Here is a 19,279-nt window from a genome sequence, read left to right as displayed (position 1 = left end):
CACCCCAAACAGCAGAATCTCAGAGAAAAAGACTCATTTCCTGGTAGATTCTAGTTTCAAAAGGTTGTGAATCTGTGGAATTCCTTGCCCAGTGAAGCAGTTGAGGCTACACCATTGAATCTTTTTAAGGCAAGGATAGATACATTTTTGAACAGTATTGAGGATTATGGTCAGTGGGCGGGTAAGTGGAGCTGAGTCCATCATCTCATTGAATGGCGGAGCAGGCTGGAGAGACCATATGGCCTATTCCCGCTCCTTGTTCTTATGTAAATCCCAGAGAGAGAAAGCGACCTCTCTCTAAAGATCCCAAGCAGTAAACTGAGCTTGATTTCTCTGTGTAAGCCTAGCTCCACCCAGTCACCTGATTTCTTTTCTGTAAATCAACCTAATCAAGCCCTACTCTGCAAAACCCCTGGGGAAAATGCTAAAACAACAGATTATTCTCGATTAAAACTAACATTGTAGCAATTAGGACCAATCATGCTGCTGCAGTAACAACAGAGGCTGCTGGAAAGAGATGAAGTAGCACCGGTGTTAGAACAGACTGTTAAGTAAATCCCGCACAAGAAACATGACTCAAATACATTTCTTAAAGGCACAGTATCGTCACAAATTGCACACAGCCATTTGGTCCATCTGATCCATGTTGGTGTTCTTGCTCCACATAAATTCCCTCCCACCCCCGCTTCATCTCACCTCGTCGCCTTATCCTTCTATTCCTTTCTCCCTCACGTTTCCCTTAAACACATCCATTCCCTTTGCTCCCCTGTTGTTCAGTAAGAAGTCTCACAACACCAGGTTAAAGTCCAACAGGTTTATTTGGCACTAGCTTTCGGAGTCTCAGGCTCCTTCATCAGGTGAGGACTTGTGTTCACAAACAGGTTATATCCAGACACAAACTCAATTTACAAGGTAATGATTGGAATGCGAGTCTTTACAGGTAATTAAGTCTTAAAGGTACAGACAATGTGAGTGGAGAGAGGGTTAAGCACAGGTTAAAGAGATGTGTATTGTCTCCAGCCAGGACAGTTAGTGAGGTTTTGCAAGCCCAGGCAAGTCGTGGGGGTTACAGATAGTGTGACATGAACCCAAGATCCCGGTTGAGGCCGTCCTCACGTGTGCGGAACTTGGCTATCAGTCTCTGCTCAGCGACTCTGCGCTGTCGTGGGTCGTGAAGGCCGCCTTGGAGAACGCTTACCCGAAGATCAGAGGCTGAATGCCCGTGACTGCTGAAGTGTTCCCCGACTGGAAGGGAACACTCCTGCCTGGTGATTGTCGAGCGGTGTTCATTCATCCGTTGTCGTAGTGTCTGCATTGTCTCCCTGTTGTTCCACAGTCTCTGTGCCATTCGCAGAAGGAATAGAAAACTGAACATTGTCAGAGAATACACCAGGATATAGATAGGCTGGAAAATTGGGCGGAAAAATGGCAAACTGAATTTTATCCGGACAAATGCGAGGTGATGCATTTTGGTCGATCCAATTCAGGTGGGAGCTATAAAATAAATGGCAGAACCATCAGGAGCACAGACACACACAGAGATCTGGGAGTACAGGCCCACAGATCCTTAAAAGTGGCAGCACAGGTGGTAAAGGTGGTGTAGAAAGCATACGGCACGCTTGCCTTCATCGAACAGGGCACTGAGTATAAAAGTTGGCAAATTATATTACAGTCATATAAAACGCTGGTTAGGCCACATTTGGAATACTGTGTCCAATTCTGGTCACCGCACTATCAGAAGGACATGGAGGCTTTGGAGGGAGTACATAAAAGGTTTACCAGGATGTTGCCTGGTATGGAGGGTATTAGCTATGAGGAGAGATTGACTAAACTGGGATTGTTCTCCCTGGAAAGACGGAGGCTGAGAGGCGACCGGATAGAAGCTTATAAAATTATGAGGGGTATAGATAGGGTGAACAGTTGGAAGCTGTTGGAGCAGAATTGACAATTACAAGGGGGCACAAGTTCAAGATAAGGGAGGAAAGGTTCAGTGGAGATGTGCGGGGGAAGTTTTTTACACGGAGGGTGGTGGGGGCCTGGAATGCACTGCCAAGTGAGGTGATTGAGGCAGATACATTAGTGACATTTAAGACTTATCTGGATAGACACAGGAACAGACGGGGTATCGAGGGATACAGGCGGTTGGTCTAGATAGGACAATGTGATCGGCACAGGCTTGGAGGGCCGAAGGGCCTGTTCCTGTGCGGTACTCTTCTTTGTTCTTATTCTTTGTAATAAAATGGGGAAATAGGAATACTGGTCTGAACTGGTCTTGTATACTTTTAAAATGGAACACCAGTAAGACGGGGAAATAATACTGGCCCAATCCTTCTGAACTTGATTAAGATGTTTCTTCAAGTTCAAAAAATGGTGAGAGGGCAGGAGAGTGATATGAGTGACAGACGGATATAGATAGGCTCGGAGAATGGGCCAAAATGTGGCAGATGGAGTTTAATGCGGATATGTGTGAGGTCATCCATTTTGGCAGAAAATAGAGAAAGGCAAATTATTATCTAAATGGAAAGCAGATTCAAAATGCGTCCAGGCAGAGGGATCTGGGTGTCTTTGTTCATGAACCACAGAAAGTCGGTATGCAGGTGCAGCCTGTAATAAAAAAGGCAAATGAGATGTTGGTATTTATCGTAAAGCGACTGGAGTATAAAAGTAGAGAAGTGTTGTTGCAATTGTATAGGGTGTTGGTGAGACCACAACTGGAGTATTGTGTCCAGTTTTGGTCTCCTTATTTGAGGAAGGATGCGGTGGCATTGGAGGCAGTTCAGAGGAGGTTCATCAGATTGATTCCGGGGATGAAAGGGTTGAGGAGAGATTAATCAGTTTGGGTTTGTACTCGCTGGAGTTTAGAAGGATGAGAGGGGATCTGATCGAGGGATATAAAATACTAAAAGGGATTGATAAAGTAAATGTAGACCAAATGTTTCCCCTTGTGGGGCAATCTGGAACAAGAGGTCGCAGGTATAGGTTGAGAGGCGGTAGATTTAACACTGAGATGAGGAGGAACTACTTCTCGCAGAGGGTGGTGAATTTGTGGAACTCGCTGCCCTATCGCGCGGTGGAGTCTGAATCATTGAATGGTTTCAAGAAGGAGATGGATATATTTCTAATAAAAAGGGGATAAGGGGATATGGGGAACAGGTGGGGAGGTGGATTGGAGACCAGGGAGAGATCAGCCATGATCTGATTGAATGGCGGAGCAGGCTCGAAGGACTGGATTTGCCGACTTCTGCTCCTAATTCCTATGTTCCTATGTATGTGACTTCAGAAAGACTCATAAACAACAGATCAAACTGAATAAGTAATTTCCTTTTCCCAGATTAAGGAATGTTTTGTGTGTCGGCCTAAGAAATCTCACTATTTTCTCATCACTCTCCCTGGATAATGCCCAGCCTATACACTGACCGTGCTAAAGGGGAGGTAAGGTCATGGGGCCATCACCAGTGTTGGTTTGAACGTAGGGCCTGGAGGCCTTGGGCCTGCAGTCTCTCCAATGGAATTGTCTGGGGAGGTTGTCTCAATTCTACAAAGAGTTCCCTTTCTTGACGTCTTTAGGAATTAATCTCCAAGATTAATTTTTATGGGCGGCACGGTGGCACAGTGGCTGGCACTGCTGCCTCACAGCGCCAGGGACCCGGGTTCAATTCCAACCTCAGGTGACTGCCTGTGTGGAGTTTGCACGTTCTCCCCGTGTCTGCGTGGGTTTCCTCCGAGTGATCTGTTTTCCACCCACACTCCAAAGATGTGCAGGTTAGGTTGATTGGCCGTGCTAAATTATCCCTTAGGGGATTAGCAGGGTAAATTCGTGGGGTTTTGGGGGATAGGTTTTTGATCAATAAAGGGATCAGGGGTTATGGGGAAAAAGCAGGAGAATGGGGATGAGAAAAATATCAGCCATGATTGAATGGCGGAGCAGACTCAATGGGCCGAGTGGCCTAATTCTGCTCCTATGTCTTATGGTCTTACGGCCTGGGTGGGATTGTTGTCAGTGCAGACTCGATGGGCCAAATGGCCTCCTTCTGCACTGTCGGGATTCTACGATTCTAAGATATGTGAGTGAAAACCTGGCAGAAAAGTCACTGGAACAATGGTGTGGTTTATTTTTAACTGTTCAGATACATTGGTTTATTAGCTAAAAGCATTGGACAGCTTGCTTTACTGTCAACTAGCATTCATCCAATCAGGTAATAAAGAATCTGGTTTCTGATTGGAAGGCAGGATGCTACGAGGTTGACCATGTCGGATGTCCGATGATGAGAGGGTGGCCGGGGTTGGGGGGGGGGGGGTGGATTTGGGGGCTGGTACATTGTTGGTGATGTTCTACCACAATGTTTTTACCAGGAATGGTTGGTTGGGATATTGGCCAAGAGAGGAGAGTGGTGGCGGAGAGATAGTGTTCACTCAGGAAGTCCATTTTTTCCATGTACCTCGTAGTCTGCTGTCTGGTGATGGTCGAGGCTCCATCACATGGCGGCACAGTGGTTAGCACTGCTGCCTCACAGAGTCAAGGACCCGGGTTCGATTCCCGGCTTGGGTCACTGTCTGTGCGGAGTCTGCACGTTCTCCCCGTGTCTGTGTGTGTTTCCTCCGGGTGCTCCGGTTTCCTCCCACAGTCCAAAGATGTGCATATTAGATGGATTGGCCTTGCTAAGTTGTCCCTTAGTGTCCAAAGATGTGCGGGTTAGTTGGATTGGCCATGCTAAATTGCCCCTTGGTGTCCAAAGATGTGCGGGTTAGTTGGATTGGCCATGCTAAATTGCCCCTTAGTGTCCAAAGATGTGCGGGTTAGGTGGATTGGCCAGGCTAAATTGCCCCTTAGTGTCCAAAGATGTGCAGGTTAGGTGGATTGGCCATGCTAAATTGCCCCTTAGTGTCCAAAGATGTGCGGGTTAGTTGGATTGGCCATGCTAAATTGCCCCTTAGTGTCCAAAGATGTGCGGGTTAGGTGGATTGGCCATGCTAAATTGCCCCTTAGTGTCCAAAGATGTGCAGGTTAGTTGGATTGGCCATGCTAAATTGCCCCTTAGTGTCCAAAGATGTGCGGGTTAGTTGGATTGGCCATGCTAAATTGCCCCTTAGTGTCCAAAGATGTGCGGGTTAGGTGGATTGGCCATGCTAAATTGCCCCTTAGTGTCCAAAGATGTGCAGGTTAGTTGGATTGGCCATGCTAAATTGCCCCTTAGTGTCCAAAGATGTGCGGGTTAGTTGGATTGGCCATGCTAAATTGCCCCTTAGTGTCCAAAGATGTGCAGGTTAGGTGGATTGGCCGTGCTAAATTGCCCCTTCATGTCAGGGGGGTTGGCAGAGTAAATATGTGGGGTTACAGGGATAGGGCCTGGGTGGGACTGTTCTTTGTGCAGACTCAATGGGCTGAATGGCCCCCTTCTGCACTGTAGGATTCTATGGCTGACCAGGAATCTCTCCCTCTGATACTGTTAGCCATTGGCGTGTTTGGAAGGATTTTGCAGGTTGTTACACTCAACCTGTTTGGTCATGTTATTGATGCACCTTCCTTGGCCATCAAGCCCTGAGGTCGGACTCGAACCCCGAACTCCTGGCTTCAGAGGCAGAGCGACTAACCCCACTGCGCCACAAGATCCTCCTCCTCGAGAGAGACAGAGAGAGAGAGACAGAGAGGAATAAAACAGGAGAAAACCAAGTCTACCATTTGAAAGAAGGGGCCTCTGTCTAACTATCCAACAGTGATTCAAAGCTTCCGCTTGCAAATGAGAATTACGCCAATTGTCTGTGGGTGAGGGTTCTGTAGGACTCTAAACTCTGACGGTTCACTCAAACACTACCTCTGTTAATTTTTTTTTGCATCTTTGCTTCCTTTCATCGTTACTATGACAGCGCGAAAAACTGGAAGAGGTAAAGAAATCCCTTTGCTGATTAGTTCTCTGTTCTTGCGGAGAATTCTAGTGCGAGATTGCAAAGTGTAGCGTTTTGATGCTCTCTCTCTCTCTCTCTGCCCCACCCTGAGCTTCCAGACGGTTTAGAGCATTTTACCCCCCTCTGCCCTTCTCCCCCTCGCCCTCGCTGCTGTCCCCGTGCTCTGGTGGCTTTGCTCCTCCGCCATCTTGTTAGCCGCGGTGTCCCACGGGCCGACCTTTCCTTTGACGGTCGGACTCTGGGTTAACAAAAACAAAAAGGCTTGTAGTTCCGCACCGCTTGTCGCAACCTCAGAATACCACCTCCATCTCCCCCACCCCCTCCCCCCACCTCCCCCACCCCCACCCCCCAACCCCCGCCCCCGGGTCCCCCGGAGCGCTTTGCAGACAGTGAGATATTTCTTTTGATTTGATTTATTATTTTCACACGTATTAACATACAGTGAAAAGTATTGTTTCTTGCGCGCTACACTGACAAAGCATACCGTTCATAGAGAAGGAAAGGAGAGAGTGCAGAATGTAGTGTTACAGTCATAGCTAGGGTGTGGAGAAAGATCAACTTAATGCAAGGTAAGTCCATTCAAAAGTCTGACAGCAGCAGGGAAGAAGCTGTTCTTGAGTCGGTTGGTACGTGACCTCAGACTTTTGTATCTTTTTCCCGAAGGAAGAAAGTGGAAGAGGGAATGTCCGAGGTGCGTGGGGTCCTTGATTATGCTGGCTGCTTTTCCTGAGGCAGCGGGAAGTGTAGACAGAGTCAATGGATGAGAGGCTGGTTTGAGTGATGGATTGGGCTACATTCACGACCTTTTGTAGTTTCTTGCGGTCTTGGGCAGAGCAGGAGCCATACCAAGCTGTGATACAACCAGAAAGAATGCTTTCTATGGTGCATCTGTAAAAGTTGGTGACAGTTGTAGCTGACATGCCAGATTTCCTCAGTCTTCTGAGAAAGTAGAGGCGTTGGTGGGCTTTCTTAACTATAGCGTCGGCATGGAGGGACCACGACAGGTTGTTGGTGATCTGGACACCTAAAAACTTGAAGCTCTCGACCCTTTCTACTTCGTCCCCATTGATGTAGACAGGGGCATGTTCTCCTTTACGCTTCCTGAAGTCGATGACAATCTCCTTCGTTTTGTTGAGATTGAGGGAGAGATTATTGTTGCCGCACCAGTTCACCAGATTCTCTATCTCATTCCTGTAGTCTCGTCATTGTTTGAGATCCAACCCACTACGGTGGTGTCGTCAACAAACTTGAAAATCGACTTGGAGGGGAATTTGGCCGCACAGTCATAGGTGTATAAGGAGTATAGTAGGGGGCTGAAGTGAAGTCTCTGACTTGAAGTGCAACTGCACTTCTCTGAAGTGCAGTCGCTGTTGCGATGCAAGGAAACGCGGTGGCCAATCTGCGCAGAGCAAGATCCCACACGCAATGATGTGGCATTGACCCAGATTGAAGGTGAGAGATGGCCAAAGGAGGAATGTTGGTCGCTGTGTAGCACATACACCTGGGGAGAGCTCCCCAGCTCTTCCAAACAAATGCCAACGGGATCCTTCGTGTCCAGCTGAGAGGGGAGCCGAGGCTCCCGTTCAATATCTTATCCGAAAGACGGCACCTCTGACAGTGCTGCACTCCCTCAGCACTGCCCAGGGGTGTCGACTGAGGTTATTTCCGTTCAAACCTCTGGAGTGGGGCTTAATCCCGCAAACTTCTGATTCTGACACAAAGTGGGGGAGGAGCGGGGGTTGTGGGGGGGAAGGAGCGGGGGTTGTGGGGGGGAAGGAGCGGGGGTTGTGGGGGGGAAGGAGCGGGGGTTGTTGGGGGGAAGGAGCGGGGGTTGTTGGGGGGAAGGAGTGGGGGTTGTGGGAGGGAAGGAGGGGGGGTTGTGGGAGGGAGGAGGGGGGTTATGGGGGGAGGAGGGGGGTTGTGGGGGGAGGAGGGGGGCTGTGGGGGGAGAGGAGGGTGAGGAGGAGGGGGGGGTTGTCGGGGAGGAGGGGGGTTTGTGGGGGGGGTGGCGGGGGTGTTGTGGGGGGAGAAGGAGGGTTGTGAGGGGAGAGGAGGGGGAGGGGGGTTTGTGGGGGGAGGAGGGGGGTTGTGGGAGGAGGGGGGGGTTGAGGGGGGCTGTGGGGGGAGAGGAGGGTGAGGAGGAGGGGGGGTTGTCGGGGAGGAGAGGGGTTGTGGGGGGGGTGGCGGGGGTGTTGTGGGGGGAGAAGGAGGGTTGTGAGGGGAGAGGAGGGGGAAAGGGGGGAGTGTGGGGGGAGGAGGGGGGTTGTGGGGGGAGGGGGGGTTGTTGGGGGAGGAGGGGGGTTGTGGGGGGAGGGGGGGTTGTTGGGGGAGGAGGGGTGTTGTGGGGGGGGTAGGGGGCTGGTGAGGAGCGGGGGTTGCCGCTGAGCCCTGGCTGATGATAAACAGCTGATTGAATATGTTTCTAAACACTTTGGAGAACCCCCAGTCTCCTTCAGATTAGGACCCCCGGATGGGTCATCTAGGCGGACCCTGGTGTGGTTTTGTCCGTCTCAATTCAGTGCAATGTCTTCCTCAGGAACAGCAGAAAGTTCCTTCCCCACATCATGCTATTGAATGTTTCATTTGTGAAATGCCGGGGTTGTCGGGCAACAAACTCGAGGCTCCCTCACGATACGAGGTCCAAATAAGTTTTTTAAATTCATTCAAGGAGTGTGGGCGTCGCTGGCTGGGTCCAGCATTTATTGCCCATCTCTCATTGCCCCTTGGGAAGGTAGTGGGGAGCTGCCTTCTTGAACCGCTGCAGTCTCTGTGGTGTAGGTCCACCCACAGTGCTGTTAGGGAGGGAGTTCCAGGATTTTGACCCAAGCGACATTCACAAAAACGGTGTTGCCTTTTCTTCAATGCCTCAGTCCTCAGGGAGTCTTTACCCCTTCCCCTGTGTGACACACTGTGCACTCTGGCCTCACTTGTTGACCCTTTTAACTGTAGTGGAGTTATTGATCCACAGGCCCATTGGGACTCCAGGCACGGTGGCACAGTGGGTTAACACTGCTGCCTCACAGCTCCAGGGACCCGGGTTCGATTCCCGGCTCGGGTCACTGTCTGTGTGGAGTTTGCACGTTCTCCCCGTGCCTGCGTGGGTTTCCTCCGGGTGCTCCGGTTTCCTCCCACAGTCTGAAAGACATGCAGGTTAGGGGGATTGGCCATGCTAAATTGCCCCTTAGTGTCCAAAGATGTGTAGGTTAGGTGGATTGGCCATGCTAAATTGCCCCTTAGTGTCCAAAGATGTGCAGGTTAGGTGGATTGGCCATGCTAAATTGCCCCTTAGTGTCCAAAGATGTGCAGGTTAGGTGGATTGGCCATGCTAAATTGTCCCTTAGTGTCCAAAGATGTGCAGGTTAGGTGGATTGGCCTTGCTAAATTGTCCCTTAGTGTCCAAAGATGTGTAGGTTAGGTGGATTGGCCATGCTAAATTGCCCCTTAGTGTCCAAAGACATGCAGGTTAGGGGGATTGGCCATGCTAAATTGCCCCTTAGTGTCCAAAGATGTGTAGGTTAGGTGGATTGGCCATGCTAAATTGCCCCTTAGTGTCCAAAGATGTGCAGGTTAGGTGGATTGGCCATGCTAAATTGCCCCTTAGTGTCCAAAGATGTGCAGGTTAGGTGGATTGGCCATGCTAAATTGTCCCTTAGTGTCCAAAGATGTGCAGGTTAGGTGGATTGGCCATGCAAAACTGCCCCTTAGTGTCCAAAGATGTGCAGGTTAGGTGGACTGGCCATGCTAAATTGCCCCTTAGTGTCCAAAGATGTGTAGGTTAGGTGGACTGGCCATGCTAAATTGCCCCTTAGTGTCCAAAGATGTGCAGATTAGGTGGATTGGCCATGCTAAATTGCCCCTTAGTGTCCAAAGATGTGTAGGTTAGGTGGATTGGCCATGCTAAATGCAAGGGGCGACAGGATAGGGTGGAGGGGAGGGTCTGTGCGGGATTCTCTTTCAGAGGTTTGGTCCAGACTCGATGGGCCGAATGGCCTTTTCCAGCACTGTGGGGATTGTACGATTCCGTGAGAGAACTCATGGGTTTGCCATAGGACAAGGGACAGGTTAATGCTTGTGAAACTAATACCGATAAAAGTTTCAATTGTTATTCTTTACGTTGAAATTATCGTTTGAGTTCTTCATCCTAACCTCCCTCCCTCTTCCCCCACACGGAGTAAAAGAATGTGAAGCTCAGAAACTCTCTCTATTTGTTCCACCTTTTATTTTTTTATCTGCTTTCATCGCCTTCCTGGGCGTAGTTTAGGATAATGAAATATAGAGAGTACTATTCCAACTGGGATTCCGACTCAGATTCTGACCACTCCGAGGATCCAGAGGTGAAGCAACGGGAGGTAAGAGTGAGCCCCATTCGGCCTGAGTCAGGGCGAGACCCGGGGCTTGTGCTTTTCACGGTGATGCTTCGTTATTCTGCGGGACGCTATTCCAGGCGTGCAGGCTCCCTGGGTTCACCCCTCCATTGCCAAGGCCGCAGCCTTAACACTGCTGCCTCACAGCGTCAGGGACCCGGGTTCGATTCCCGGCCTTGGGTCACTGTCTGTGCGGAGTCTGCGCGTTCTCCCCGTGTCTGCGTGGGTTTCCTCCCACAGTCCGAAAGACGTGCTGGTTAGGGTGCATTGGCCGTGCTAAATTCTCCCTCAGTGTTACCCGAACAGGCGCCGGAGTGTGGTGACTAGGGGATTTTCGCAGTAACTTCATTGCAGTGTTAATGTAAGCCGACCTGTGACACGAATAAATAGATAAATTTTGTGTGTGTGAAGGAATATACAGTGAAGTGTGGGTGGGTGGAGTTAGTACAGCGACCATTTGCTTCACTGAGGAACCCAGCCCGAGGTTCATGGTGCACAGTGCACCAAGGTGAGCACGGGAGATATATCAGTGGGTATTATGGTCCGATATTGAGACTCACAATCAAGCACGAGGTCAATGGTAGTGTTACAATGCAGAGGCTGATTCCCTTTGAGAGGCCACGCCAAATCCCCCAACGAGGAATCCCTCGCTTCATAATCTGTTAAACGTGTTTGGGACGGTGTGACCTGTTCTTCATTCACGTTTAGAGGTTCATTAATATACAGACCTGACGCTCACTTTAAGTGAATAATTAACATGTCATTTATTTCACCAACCAGGAACTTTAACCAAACAAGTAATATATCAATTAGAGCCATAGAGGTTTACAGCATGGAAATGGGCCCTTCGGCCCAACTTGTCCATGCCGCCCCTTTTTTTTTAACCCCTAAGCTAGTCCCAATTGCCCACATTTGGCCCATATCCCTCTATACCCATCTTACCCACTTACTAAATGCTTTTTAAAAGACAAAATTGTACCCGCCTCGACTATTGCCTCTGGCAGCTCGTTCCAGACACTCACCACCCTCTGTGTGAAAAAATTGCCCCTCTGGACACTTTTGTATCTCTCCCCTCTCACCTTAAACCTATGCCCTCTAGTTTTAGACTCCCCTACCTTTGGGAAAAGATATTGACTATCTCGCTGATCTGTGCCCCTCATTATTTTATAGACCTCTATAAGATCACCCCTCAGCCTCCTACGCTCCAGAGAAAAAAGTCCCAGTCTATCCAGCCTCTCCTTATAACTCAATCCATCAGGTCCCGGTAGCATCCTAATAAATCTTTTCTGCACTCTTTCTAGTTTAATAACATCCTTTCTATAATAGGGTGACCAGAACTGCACACAGTATTCCAAGCGTGGCCGTACCAATGTCTTGTACAACTTCAACAAGACGTCCCAACTCCTGTATTCAATTAAAGTAAGACTCGACTAGAATGCTGTTCAAATAAGTATAAGGACCATTCATTACCAAAAAAAGATAACAGACTTTAGTCACTCTCAGAAAAATATACAAACAGGTTTTGTGGCTTTGGAAAAATCTTTGGAGTTCTTCTGGGGATTCCTCGCACTGTAAGCTCTTTATGATCTGGTACCCTTTTGTTCGATAGATGGAGTGATATTTTTTAGCTGGTAGGGAACTGCTCTTCCTTCTCGAGGTGTTGAGCGGTGGCAGCCCTTCAGTTGAACTGTAGGCAGGCAGTTCCTCTTTATAACTGTGATGACCTATCAAATTTTCCTATACCAGGATTGGCCTAATGTTGTCAACAACAGCTAATTCAAATGTGATAGGTTCCGGATAGCCGAGTGTCTTCTTTAAACTCATTGGCTGTCAAAATTCAAAAGCCTGCAAAGCCTGTTACCAAGGCAACCCTGATGCTTGGTCTTCATTACAAATGTTGCAATCTGTGTACCCTGTGTTTTAAACATCCAAGCATTGACACAAAACCAGCTTTTAAACTTCACAAACTCAATTTCGCGACAGTAGTAAACTAACTGTTTCTTAACACATCGGTATCCGAGAACAGTCAGCACAAGACTGGCCAGGCGAGCTCCAACCAGGGGAAGTCCTGGGTCACCTGACCCATTCTCTTAAAGGGGCATGCCCCCAACACACATAACTGGTAGCAGGCAGGTCACCGCTGCTAACCTGGGGTTTGAAGAGAGTTCAGACTCCCCACATTACACAACGTCGAGTGGGCTGATGATTTTTACGTCTGAGAGGGTCTAACGGTCAATCTTTTTGTTCATATGTTCGTAAGATATAGGAGCAGAATTAGGCCATTCGGCCCATCGAGTCTGCTCCGCCATTCAATCATGGCTGATATGTTCCTCATCCCCATTTTCCCGCCTTCTCCCCATAACCCTTCAACCCATTCCCAATTAAAAATCTGTCTAACTCCTCAAATTTACTCACTGTCCCAGCATCCACCGCACTTTGGGGCAGCGAATTCCACAGATTCACAACCCTTTGGGAGAAGTAGTTTCTCCTCAGCTCTGTTTTAAATTTGCTGCCCCTTATCCTAAGACTATGACCTCTCGTCCTAGAATGCCCCACAAGAGGAAGCATCCGCTCCACGTCTACTTTATCCACACCTTTTATCATCTTGTATCCCTCAATTTGATCTCCCCTCATTCTTCTAAATTCCAGAGAGTATATCAGGAATGGGTCAGAAGGTGAAGACAAGTCAAATCTACCAGTCGGTATTGATGTAGAATTTACAGACCCAAATGTTCTGTGTCGGTGTTTCTGCCCCACACGAACTTCCTCCCCCCCCCCCCCCCCCTCACCCCACCCTGACCTTCTAACCCTTTCCCCTTCGTATGTTTATCCGGCGTCCCTTCAATGTATCCCTGCTCATTACCTGAGCCACACCCCGTAGGGGTGGTTTCCTCACTCTCTGGGCAAAAGAGATTCTCCTCAAATCTCTTCTTGGATTCAGTGACGATCATATTGATGGCACCAAGTTCTGGGCACCCCCCCCCACAACTGAAAACACAGAAACTAGAAGCAGGAGGAGGCCATTCGGCCCTTCAAGCCTGCTCTGCCATTCATTTTGATCATGGCTGATCATCAAATTCAATATCTGATCTCCCCTCTCCCTCCCCATCCTTTGATCCCTTTAGCCCCAAGAGCTATATCTAAATTCTTCTTGAAACCACACAACATTTTGGCCTCAACTACTTTCTGTGAGAGTGAATTCCACACATTCACCACCCTCTGGGTGAAGAAATTTCTCCTCACCTCAGTTCTAAAAGGTTTACCCCTTATCCTCAAACTATGACCCCTAGTTCTGGACTCCCCCACCATTGGGAACATTCTTTCTGAATCTACCCTGTCTAACCCTGTTAGAATTTTATAAGTTTCTACGAGATTCCCCTCTCATTCTTCTAAACTCCAGTGAATATAATCCTAACCGACTTAATCACTCCTCATATGACAGACCTGCCATCCCAGGAATCAGCCTGGTAAAAAAAATCTTCTCCATGTCATAGAATCATAGAATCCCTACAGTGCAGAAGGAGGCCATTCAACCCATTGAGACTGCATCGACAATAATCCCATCCAGGTCCTATTCCCGTAACCCATGTATTTACCCCATTAATCCACCTAACCTACACACCTTTGGACACTAAGGGGCAATTTAGCATGGCCAATCCACCTAACCTACACATCTTTGGACACTAAGAGGCAATTTAGCATGGCCAATCCACCTAACCTACACATCTTTGGACACTAAGAGGCAATTTAGCATGGCCAATCCACCTAACCTACACATCTTTGGACACTAAGGGGGCAATTTAGCATGGTCAATTCACCTAACCTATACATCTTCGGACACTAAGGGGGCAATTTAGCATGGTCAATTCACCTAACCTATACATCTTCGGACACTAAGGAGCAATTTAGCATGGCCAATCCACCCAACCTCCACATCGTTGGACACTGAGGGGCAATTTAGCATGGCCAATTCATCTAACCTGCACATCTTTGGACACTAAGGTGCAATTTAGCATGGCCAATCCACCTAACCTGTACATCTTTGGACTGTGGGAGGAAACCGGAGCACCCGGAGGAAACCCACACAGATATGGGGAGAATGCGCAGACTCCACACAGACAGTGACCCAAGCCGGGAATCGAACCCGGGTCCCTGGCGCTGTGAGGCAGCAGTGCTAACCTCTGTGCTACCGTGCCGCCCATAACGTAACAAACCCTTTCCTAAAGATCTCTAGTCTAGCCCTCCCCGAGAGTTGTAGAACCTTCCAGTTCTGGTATCACCCTTGCGAATGTTTTTTCTCCGCACCTTCTCCGGCCCCTCGATGTTCTCCTGTCCGGAATAACACCCGTTCCTTCGATATCCCTTTCAGAAAATCGGCCAGCTGCTGATAGACTTTTTGGAGCGGGACCTTCAACCCTCGAGCCAGCTGGTGAGCCTGGAGGCCGTCCGCATTCTGTCCAGGGACAAGCACGCCCTGGCGCCCTTTGCCAGCCGCGAGTCCATGGGCGTGCTGGCGCAGCTGGCCGGGATCGAGTATGCGGAGGGGCACGGGCCCCGTGACGCCACCGACAGCGAGGTGGTCTCCGAGGCGCTCAAATGTCTGTGCAACACCGTCTACAACAGCGAGGCGGCCCAGGGCGTGGCGGGCGAGCTGCGACTGATCCGTGGGCTGGCTGAGCGCCTGAAGGTGGACACCGGCGGCACGGCGGGCGGGCGCGACACCCGCTTCTACGAGCTGCGCCTGATGTTCCTGCTGACCGCCTTGTTGGTGGATGTCCGCCGGCAGCTGGCCCGGGACCTGCATGGCATCACCCTCTTGACCGACACCCTGGAGGCCACGCTCGACCTGCGCTGGCTGGACGTGTACGAGGTGTCGACGGCGCGCGACAGACCCCCGCTGCAGCGAGATGCCACCGATCGCGTGATGGAGGTGCTGAAAATCCTCTTCAACATAACCTTTGACACCAGCCGGCGACAAGTGGATGAGGCAAGGCCGCTCAGGCGTGGGCGTGGGCGGGGTCAAAGGTCACTTGGCCGAAAGATTTGGGACAGTGGGGTTTGGAGGGGAGGGGGTTGGGGGGGTCAGGTGGTGACGCACACTGACCCACTACCCAGTGATTGAAGGAATAACTTGTCCTTCAGCCCCTCATGCCTATGCTAGCCCTTTGAAGGAGATAGGTAGGTTCTTGATTGGTAAGGGGATCAAATGTTACGGGGAAAAGGCAGGAGAATGGGGTTGAGAAACTTACCAGCCATGATTGAATGGCAGAGCAGACTCGATGGGCCGAATGGCCTAATTCTGCTCCGATATGGGGCCCCACAGTGGCACAGTGGTTAGCACTGTTGCCTCATAGCACCAGGGACCCGGGTTCGATTCCCGGCTCGGGTCACTGTCTGTGCGGAGTTTGCACATTCCCCCCGTTTCTGCGTGGGTTTCCTCCGGGTGCTCCGGTTTCCTCCCACAGTCCCAAAGACATGCGGGTTGGGTGGATTGGCCATGCTAAATTGCCCCTTAGTGTCAGGGGAGACTAGCTAGGGTAAATACATGGGGTTATGGGGATAGGGCCTGGGTGGGATTGTGGTCAGTGTAGACTCGATGGGCCGAATGGTCTCCTTCTGCACTGTAGGGATTCGATGATTCTAAATACTCTTTAAATGTAGTGGGCAGGGATTTTTATGCCCATCCCCCCTCAACCCCGGAGGCGGCCCGCCATTGGCTGGCAGTGACATCATCCGGTTCCCCCACTCCCCGCCGCTGTTAATCGGTTTCCTGTTGGACGCACCCTCGGCCACTGGGGTGGGGGCCGGGGGTCGCTGTCGGCGGGACTGGAAAATCCCACTGGTAGCGAAAGGCCGGAAAATTTCGGCCAGTCACTGTTGCGATGTGGGAAATGCGGCAATTTGTGCACAGCAAGATCCCACCGGCAAAAATGAGTTAAACGGCTAGCTTAATCAGCTGGTAATGTTCGTTTTTTAAAATTCATTCGCGGGACATGGGCGTCGCTGGCTGGGCCAGCATTTATTGCCCATCCCTTGTTGCCTTTGGGGGGCAGTTGAGAATCAACCACATTGCTGTGGCTCTGGAGTCACGTGTAGGCCAGACCGGGTAAGGACGGCAGATTTCCTTCCCTGAAGTGAACCAGATGGGTTTTTCCGACAATCGATTCTGTCTCTGTTGCTGAGATCAGCTTTCAATTCCAGATGTTATTAATTGAATTTAAATTCCACGAGCTGCCATGGTGGGATTCGAACCCGTGTCACCCAGAGCGATAACCCCCTTCCCACCTCTGGATTATTTTCGTGTTGTGAGATTACCATCCCGCGGCAGGCTGAATACCGGCCAGGACCCCAGGAAGAATTCCCCTGCTCTTAACGTAAGGGGCAAAACAGCGTCCCTGTGAAAGGGCAGGGTAATCTCTTTGCGCATGGGGCAGAGGGTGATGGCGTCCACGGCACTTCGACACTCTGCCACTGGGGAGCGCTGGCGATCCACCGTCCGCCCGGCCTCCAACATTTCCATTCTTTCCCCAACAGGAGGATGCTGCTCTCTACCGCCACCTGGCAGCCATTCTGCGCCACTGTCTGCTGACCGACAGCGAGAGTAAGGAAAGGACTCAGGAGTTCCACGGGTAAGCGGTGGTCGATCCATACGGTCAAAGCAGACGTTTGCTCCAGCTCACATTTCTCCCATTGTTGAAGGTGCCTTCACACGGTGGCACAGTGGTTAGCACTGCTGCCTCACAAAGCCAGGGGCCCGGGTTCGATTCCCGGCTTGGGTGACTGTCTGTCTGGAGTTTGCACATTCTCCCCGTGTCTGCGTGGGTTTCCTCCGGTTTCCTCCCACAGTCCGAAAGACGTGCTGGTTAAGTGCATTGGCCGTGCTAAATTGCCCCTTAGTGTCCCCACTGCTTCGGAAAAGCAGCCAGCATAATTCAGGACCCCACGCACCCCGGACATTCTCTCTTCCACCTTCTTCCATTGGGAAAAAGATACAAAAGTCTGAGGTCACGTACCAACCGACTCAAGAACAGCTTCTTCCCTGCTGCCATCAGACTTTTGAATGGACTTCCCTTGCATTAAGTTGATCTTTCTCTACACCCTAGCTATGACTGTAACACTACATTCTACACTCTCTCCTTTCCTTCTCTATGAACAGTATGCTTTGTCTGTATAGCGCGCAAGAAACAATACTTTTCACTGTATGTTAATACAAGTGACAATAATAAATCAAATCAAATCAAAAAAGATGTGCAGGTTCGGTGGATTGGCCATGCTAAATTGTCCCTTAGTGTCCAAAGATGTGTAGGTTAGAGGGATTGGCCATGCTAAATAACTGGTTCCGAGAAGAGCGTCTGGGTGGGTTGCCCTGTCAGAGAGTCGGTGCAGACCCAATGGGCCAAATGGCCTCCTTCTGCACTGTAGGGATTCTATGATTTGCCTGATTTACATTCAGTCCGCTCCCAGCTCCTGAAGACTCCAGACTCCCTCCCAAAGTTCCTGGTTTCGAGTGGCTCTTGCCCCCACCTCCACCCCCATCCCCACGAGTGTCTTTTCGTGGTGTAACCCGCCTTTCGCGAGGACCCATTGCTGAATGGTTACAGCACGGATAGAGGCCATTCAGCCCAAAGTGCCTGTGCTATCTCTCTCTGCCAGGGCGACTCACCCCATCGCAGCCCAATTGGCATGCCGCAATCGACCTCCGCCACACTCTCAGGTGGCTCCATCCCAATCTTCCCACTCCCCACGTGGGTAACAGGGCATTCCTCCTCTTGCCTTCACCTTAAACCAGCGCCCCCCCCCCCCCCTCCCCCTCCGCCACTCGACCCCTCCCTCCCCCACTGGGTGCCTTTGAGAACTTTGGACCACCCCCCCCAAGCAGGCGGCCCTGCTGTTGAGTGGTGGTGGGCTATTTGACTTGGAGGGCCATCGCGGCTACGCTAGGCGGGGTACCCCTACCTTCAGTGGAGTTCCATCCGGCTGCACCAAAGGGTTGGGGAAGACACAAGAATCCCTGCTGAGCAGCTAGTTTAAGCACAGCAAGATCCCAGAAGCGGAAATAAGATCATAGAATCCCTGCAGTGCAGAAGGAGGCCATTCAGCCCATTGCGCCTGCCCGGACCACAATCCCACCCAGGCCCTATCCCCATAACCCCATGCATTTACCCTAGCTAGTCTCCCTGACACTAAGGGGCAATTTAGCATGGCCAATCCACCCAACCAGCACATCTTTGGCATGCGGGAGGAAACCAGAGCACCCGGAGGAAACCCACGCAGACACGGGGAGCACGTGCAAAGTCCACGCAGACGGTGACCCATAAGACCATAAGATATAGGAACAGAATCAGGCCACTCGGCCCATCGAGTCTGCTCCGCCATTCAATCATGGCTGATATTTTTCTCACCCCCATTCTCCTGCCTTTTCCCCATAACCCCGATCCCCTTATTAATCAAGAACCTCCCCGAGGTTGGAATTGAACCCGGGTCCCTGGCGCTGTGAGGCAGCAGCACTAACCACCGTGCCACCGTGCTGGTTCTTTTGTTTTTATCCACTCATGGGACATGGGTGTCGCTGGCTGGGCCAGCATTTATTGCCTATCTCTAGTCGCCCCTTGGAGGGCAGTTGAGAGTCAACCACATTGCTGTGGCTCTGGAGTCACACGTAGGCCAGACCGGGTAAGGATGGCAGATTTCCTTCCCTAAAGAGTGAACCAGATGGGTTTTTCCGACAATGGTTTCATGGTTATCAGTAGATTCTTAATTCCAGATATTTTTTATTGAACTCAAATTCCACCATCTGCCGTGGCGGGATTCGAACCCGGGTCCCCAGAACATTAGCTGAGTTTTTGGATGAATAGTCTGGCGATAATATCACTTAGGCCATCTGTGGACTTTTATTCAGTTTTATTCAGGGATAAATATTGGCTCAGAGAACCACCCCCTGTTCTCGGTGTCCTGAGATCGTCACCGCCCGCCCGGGAGGGCACCGGGACCTTGGTTTCTTGATGGCCAGA

The 19,279-nt window shown here is 50.5% G+C and overlaps 1 protein-coding gene across 2 annotated transcripts in view; it reads left to right on the top strand.

Moving 5' to 3' along the window:
• LOC144509055 (chaperone Ric-8A-like) overlaps positions 1–19,279 on the top strand; it is a 46,399-nt gene that overhangs the window by 14,435 nt on the left and 12,685 nt on the right. Inside the window, exons 3-5 of one of the 2 annotated variants that reach the window (XM_078237352.1) lie at positions 10,161–10,253; positions 14,638–15,255; positions 16,803–16,897. In XM_078237352.1, coding sequence (XP_078093478.1) covers positions 10,161–10,253; positions 14,638–15,255; positions 16,803–16,897 — 806 coding nt within the window. The remainder of the gene's footprint in view (positions 1–10,160; positions 10,254–14,637; positions 15,256–16,802; positions 16,898–19,279) is intronic. The other variant, XM_078237353.1, reaches the window with a different exon arrangement.

The sequence above is a fragment of the Mustelus asterias genome, chromosome 21, assembly GCF_964213995.1.
Source record: "Mustelus asterias chromosome 21, sMusAst1.hap1.1, whole genome shotgun sequence".
Classification (NCBI taxonomy): domain Eukaryota; kingdom Metazoa; phylum Chordata; class Chondrichthyes; order Carcharhiniformes; family Triakidae; genus Mustelus; species Mustelus asterias.
This window is presented reverse-complemented; position numbering and strand designations above follow the sequence as displayed.